General features: G+C 54.7%; 1 protein-coding gene across 1 annotated transcript in view; it reads left to right on the top strand.

Moving 5' to 3' along the window:
• Nucleotides 1-3,293, top strand: part of RSPO4 (R-spondin 4) — a 31,837-nt gene extending 28,544 nt beyond the window's left edge. Inside the window, exons 4-5 of the mRNA XM_020900897.2 lie at nt 370-555; nt 3,190-3,293. Of these exons, the coding sequence (XP_020756556.2) occupies nt 370-555; nt 3,190-3,293 (290 nt within the window). The remainder of the gene's footprint in view (nt 1-369; nt 556-3,189) is intronic.
• The last annotated feature ends 3,515 nt before the right edge of the window (nt 3,294-6,808 follow it).

The following is a 6,808-nucleotide window of genomic DNA, read 5'->3' on the forward strand; positions in this document are numbered from 1 at the left end:
TGGCCAGGCCTCCAGGGCTGTGCACTGGGATGCGCTTCTTTCCGCTGCCAGCTGATAAGTCTGCTCTTCCTCTGGCTCCTATGTCACCTCCTCAGGGAAGCCTTCCCCTTTAAGGCCACACAGTCGGTCATTCAGGCTTCCGGCTCGCCACAGCCTGTGTTTGCATTAGCACCGCTCTCATCCCAGGATCTCAGAAGCAGCTGTTTAAATGTTCCCCCTTGGCTCCTTAATGAGAGCCTGGGACTCTTACACGTGGAGATGGTGTCTTCAGGGAGCTGAACCCCTCAGACCCTGCACTTGATCTGAGGGGCACTCACTGCCAGCTGACCCCATCCGTCTGTCTGTCTCCCCCTCCACCCCACCCCCCAGACGAGTGTGAGCTGAGCCCCTGGGGCAGCTGGAGCCCTTGCACGCACAACGGGAAGACCTGCGGCTCGGCCTGGGGCCTGGAGACCCGCGTGCGGGAGGCCGGCCGGGCCGGGCGGGAGGAGGCAGCCACTTGCCAGGTGCTGTCTGAGTCAAGGAAATGCCCCATCCGGAGGCCCTGCCCAGGAGGTGAGCACCAGGGTGGGCATGGTGGGCAACAGGCAGGGCGTAGTGACTGCAGCACCCAGACCCCACAAAGCATCCCTGTAAGGCTGCCTGAGGGCTTCGCTAGTGACTCAGATGGTAAAGAATCCGCCTGCGATGCAGGAGACCTGGGTTCAATCCCTGGGTTGGGAAGATCGCCTGAAGCCCATGCCAGTATTCTTGCCTGGAGAATCCCCATGGACAGAGGAGCCTGGTGAGCTACAGTCCACGGGGTCACAAAGAGTCAGAGGCAACTGAGTGACTCAGCACAGCCCAGCACAAGGTTGCCCGAAGGCCCCCACTAGCCCCACCTTCCTGTGTGTTGAGCATTGCCCTCCCCAGTATCCACCTGCCAGGGTCTGCCTCAGACCCCTTGGGAAGATCATGCTTGTCCTTTCCAGCAGGGGTTTGAGACCCCTTCAGACTGATACCTCCCATAATAAAGGACTTGGGACACCCCCTTGACACTCTGAAACAGAGTCATGGATAATGTGACCCACTTGTACTGGTCATTAAAAAAAAAAATCAGTGTATTACCTAACTGGGCTTCCCAGGTGGCGCTCGTGCTAAAGAACACGACTGGCAATGCAGGAGATGTAAGAGATGAGAGTTTGATCCCTGGATTGGGAAGATCCCCTGGAGGAGGGCATGGCAACCCACTCCAGTATTCTTGCCTGGAGAATCCCATGGATAGAGGAGCCTGGAGGACTATGATCCATAGGGTCACAAAGAGTCGGACATGACTGAGGGACTTAGCAGGCACCCACGCATAGTGCCTAACTATAAGGAGAAACAAATTTCATTATGGCCATGCTTGGGTGCAACACACCAGAGAGTACTGACTGAAGTCCCCTCACAGTGACGGCGGTAGCCGTCCACAGTCAGGGCCTCAGGCACACCATGCTGCCATCAGAGGTGCAGTTTCCCAAGTGGCAACCAGTTCTCTGTAAAGACCAACAGAGCTGCCTCACCTCCTGGTTCACAGCACACTGGTGGCCCTAGAATAGTCAGCAATGGGACAGGTGTTCCACAGGACTTGGCATTCATTCACACACGAGACGGTGTTCGACTCTGAGCGAGCTGATTCCTCGCTATGTGAGGCTGGGGCAGCCATTAGGGAACTGGATAGGATGAACCTTCTTCCTGGGGGACGGTCCCACGTATGGTGGCCAGTTGGAGACAGGGGATGAGTTTAAGATGGGACCAGAGAAACTAAGAGACCCCAGACCTAGGGAAGCAGCCAGCAGCTCCTGTGGAAGAGTGTGGGGCCAGTGATGCAAGAATCTGGCCTGGCTGTGCAGACACTTTTAAACCAGAAATTTAGGGCTGTTCTTGGTTCCACCAGATTCCCTGATAGCTCAGTTGGTAAAGAATCAGCCTGCAATGCAGGAGACCCCAGTTCGATTCCTGGGTTGAGAAGATCCGCTAGAGAAGGGATAGGCTACCCACTCCAGTATTCTTGGGCTTCCCTCGTGGCTCAGCTGGTAAAGAATCCACCTGCAATGCGGGAGACCTGGGTTTGATCCCTAGGTTGGGAAGATCCCCTGGAGGAGGGAAAGGCGACCCGCTCTAATATTCTGGCCTGGAGAATTCCATGGACTATATAGTCTGGGTCACAAAGAGTCGGACATGACTGAGCGACTTTCACTTTTTTGCTCCCACCCGTGCCTCCGTCTTCTTGCTTGTTGGCAACTGCTAACAACAGGAAGAGCATTCCAGGCAGAGGGCACAGCCAGTATGAAGGTGTGGCGGCGGCATGAACCTGCCAGTGACGAGGATGGTGTGATCAAGGGCGGGGGTTGGGGGACAGGCCACGAGACGATGTGGTCTTTTGCTCTAGGTGAGCCCGGAGTCACTCAAAAGTAATGCCCTGAACTCCAGCCTAGGCTGTGCCTCTGAGTAAGCGAGGGCCTTCCTGGGCCTCTGTTGCCTCACCTGAGAAATGGGACTTGATTGTGTGTTTGTGCTAGACACTCACACCAGCTCCATGGGGGGCGAGGGGCACAGCAGGGTCAGGATTCCCCCGCAGGTCTGGGGTTTGCATCCACTCCCCACGGTGGGAGAGCCAGTGGGTACAGAGCCCAGTGACAGCGTCATGTGGGGCATCCGGGCTGCCCTTGCCTCCCAGGTATCCTGGAGATGAGATACACAGGGCACCTGGATCTGCAGCTGGCAACCCAAGTGCTTCTGTCACTGTTGTTGTTTGAGGGCAGAGCTGGGCCAGGAGCTAAGTGGGGAGGTTGGAGCTGAGACCCTGGTGAAAGGTGTTGAGTCTCTGGCAAAGAGCCGCATAAACCTCGCAGTGAGTGCACGTGGGCGGGTCCTGGCCCCCCGCCCCCCAAAGCCACCCTAAGTCTCGACAAAGGGGGCTCCACATGGACCTCAAGGCCTGATGAGCAGACGCCCAGCATGGGTGACGCCCCGCATGTCAGTGACCCCTTTACCCACTAAGGAATTGAGAGTGTCCGGTTTAGGGTACGTGATGCTGCCATCCCAACTCCCAAAAGGAGTGGTTGTCAGGTCAGCACCCTTGTGTCATTCCGAGCCTGCTGCGGGGACTGGGGGGCCCCTCGTCTGTCAGGATGGCCTCAGCAACAACAGTCTGTGCTCTTGTTTTAGAGAGAAACCCCAATCGGAAGAAGGGCCAGAGAGAGCGGCGCCCGCGCAAGGACCGGAAGCTGGACGGCCGGGGGGACGGGAGGCCCCGGCCGGCGCCCACCTAGGCGCCCAGCCCGCAGCCAGGGCGTCGCCGCTTCAAGAGCTCTCTCTCGCCCCTTCACTCTCTAGCTGCTCCCCCTCCTCTCCCTTCCCTGTTCTCTTTTTCTCACTCACATCTCCTCTCTTTTTTCTCCTGTATTTCCTACATTCCTGCCACCTCGGTTTTCCCCTCCTTCCTACCCCTCCTTTCTCCCTTTTCTTGCTTTCCTTTCATCTTTTCCTTTCCTCCTGTTTTTCTTCACTGTGTCCCCACCACCACCACGCACACGCTAAGACAGAGACCAACTCCAGCGCACCCCGCCCCCCCAACTCCTCACTCTATTCCTCCTTAAAGAAAGTGCACCTCTTTTATTCTAGGTCTTTCCCTGGCCCTCCTCAGCCCCGTTGCAGAGAAGGTGTTTCTAAGAGAGGGGCCCAGGCCACAGCCCCAGCAGGCTTGTTGAGTCCTGAGAGCCCTGCTTCCACTCCTGAGGATACTCCAGAACCCAGAGCTGTGGGTGCCTTCAGCTCTAGCCAGTCCCTAGAGGCATCTCCACAGCCCCCAGCTTCCCTGGGAAGCCCCTGGAAGAGACTCCGCGGGCTTCCAGATACCCCAGCTGGCCATGGAGGAGCCGTGACGGGGCCTCTGGCCGGACAGCCAGCCTTGTGCCGAGGCCACCCTTCTGGAAGCTTCCTGCTGCACCCATCAATGCTCCCTCAGCACCCTCCCTCTCAAGGTGCCCTGGCCCCTGCTTCCCAAGCCCCTGCTCACCTATGTCCTGCATCCCAGTTCATCCCAGAAGAGGCCATGTAGGCTGAAAGGAACTTCGAGATTCTCCAGGCCACTCCGTTCCCCCCAGCTCCTCCTGCTTGTTGTACCTCTGGGGAGACTGAGGCCGAGAAGGGACTTGTCCAAGATCACCCAGGGATGTGGGCTGTGCCTTCCACTTGCTCACTTGCTCAGCAAACCCACAGCTGCGAGGAAGCTTTGAGAGCCTTGGGGAGGTGAGGAAGGAAGTTTTCGGGTCAGGAGTAAGGGAGGATTCCCCTCCTCACCCACCTCACCCCTGACACCCCAGCCTGTGACACCCCCCAACCGCCGGCCAAGGCCATACACCAGCAGGAAGAGCAAGACAAGGCATCTCCTCACTGCCTGTCGTTCCACCATGAAGTGCCTCCCTCTTCCTTTGCTCTCCTAACTCCCCAGAAAGTGGTGCTTCCTGCATTGGCATTGCCAGCAGCCAAGAACAAGGAGAGCATGAGACCCCAGGGCCCCAGGGTGGCCTGGGAATGGAGGTGTCAGCGGGCCGGAGGAGAGGCTGAAGGTGATGAAGAAGGACAATCCCGCCCAGAGACAGTGCCCACGCTCAGGCTTCCCTCCACCTGGCACAGGCGGATCCCCTATCATTGCCTCCAACAGACTCTGGGGACCCTGTCCCCCAAGGCCTCATTCTTTGTCTCCCTGAGGTCAGCGAGAGCCCCTTGCCTGGCTAGACCACTAGCTTCTCTTCTGCAAAAGTTTGTGCCTCTGAAGTGTTCTGTTGTTATTTCAAGACCCCACTTTTTTTTTTAATAAAGGGAAAAGAACCTCACAGAATCTTCTTGGGCATCAAGTGGTGTTGCAAAATCATGATCCTGCTGAGTTTGGAGTAATTGAACCATGTGGGGTGGTTTTCTCTGGAATGCCCAGAGACCAGAGGACCAGGGTGTGTAAGGGACTGGGTGGGGAATTTTCGGGACCTCAGTCCCTCCAGGCATCTCACAAGAAGGGGGCTCAGCCAGAGGCAGACGAGAGCTGTGCTCCCCTACTCCTGTACCTCTCGGCCCCAAGATCACAGGAGAGGCCCCAGGAACTCATCTGTGCCCTGTATGACAAGTCTGGAGGGTCAGGGACACCTAGGAGGTGTGACAGTTTCACAGAGCTATCTAAACTCCCTGGGCAGCTATTGGCAGGGGGGCGGTTAGCGCTGGGAGGCACAGGTCCAAGTCTCAGCTTGTCACCGGCAACCAGAAGGGTCAAGGCCAAATCATTTCCTGTTCTGGGCCTCAATGGCCCCTTTTGATGGATGAAGAGGAGGCATAACTGGGTTAAATCCATTGCCTAACCTGGGGGAGGGGTCTTCCCAGGTGGCTCAGTGGTAAAGAATCCACCTGCCAAGTAGGAGACACAGTTTCCATCCCTGGGTGGAGAAGATGCCCTGGGGTAGGATATGGCAACCCACTCCAGTATTCTTGCCTGGAAAATCCCAGGGACAGAGGAGCCTGGTGGGCTACAGTCCATGGGGTCACAAAGAGTCATGTATGACTGAAGTGACTAAAGAGTAACAACAAAAACCTAGGTGGCCTAACAGCATTTTCTGGTGCTGCCTAAACATTCAGATTTCTGGGCCCTGTCCCAGACTTAACTAATTGTGAACAAATTTAGGAGCAGACAGTGAGAGCAAATTGACTACGCCAAAGCCTTTGACTGTGTGGATCACGACAAATGGTGAAAAACTCTTAAAGACGTGGGAATACCAGACCACCTGATCTGCCTCCTGAGAAATCTATATGCAGGTCAAGAAGCAACAGTCAGAACTGGACATGGAACAACAGACTGGATTCCAAATCAGGAAAGGAGCACGTCAAGGCTGTATATTGTCACCCTGCTTATTTAACTTATATGCAGAGTACATCATGCGAAATGCCGGGCTGGTTGAAGCACAAGCTGGAATCAAGATTGCGAAAAGAAATATCAATAACCTCGGATATGCAGATGACACTACCCTTATGGCAGAAAGCAAAGAAGAACTAAAGAGCCTCTTGATGAAAGTGAAAGAGAAGAGTGAATAAGTTGACTTAAAGCTCAACATTCAGAAAACTAAGATCATGGCATCTGGTCTCATCACTTCATGGCAAATAGATGGGAAACAATGAAAACAGTGAGAGACTTTATTTTCTTGGGCTCCAAAATCACTGCAGATGGTGACTACAGCCATGAAATTAAAAGACGCTTGCTCCTTGGAAGAAAAGCTATGATCAACCTAGACAGCATATTAAAAAGCAGAGACATTATTTTGCCAATAAAGGTCCATCTAGTCAAAGCTATGGTTTTTCCAGTAGTCGAGTATGGATGTGAGAGTTGGACTATAAAGAAAGCTGAGGGCCAAAAAGAATTGATGCTTCTGAACTGTGGTATTGGAGAAGACTCTTGAGAGTCCCTTGGACTGCAAGGAGATCCAACTAGTCCATCCTAAAGGAAATCAGTCCTGGAAGGACTGATGCTGAAGCTGAAGCTCCAATACTTTGGCCACCCAAGGTGAAGAACTGACTCATTTGAAAAGACCCTGATGCTGGGAAAGATTGAAGGCAGGAGGAGAAGGGGATGACAGAGGATGAGATGGTTGGATGGCATCACCAACTCAATGCACATGAGTTTGAGTTAGCTCCGGGAGTTGGTGATGGACAGGAAAGCCTGGCATACTGCAGTCCTTGGTGTCACACAGAGTTGGACACAACTAAGCGACTGAACTGTATGAAGTGGGAGCCAACATTCATTCCA

The sequence above is a fragment of the Odocoileus virginianus genome, chromosome 9 (genome assembly GCF_023699985.2).
Source record: "Odocoileus virginianus isolate 20LAN1187 ecotype Illinois chromosome 9, Ovbor_1.2, whole genome shotgun sequence".
NCBI lineage: Eukaryota > Metazoa > Chordata > Mammalia > Artiodactyla > Cervidae > Odocoileus > Odocoileus virginianus.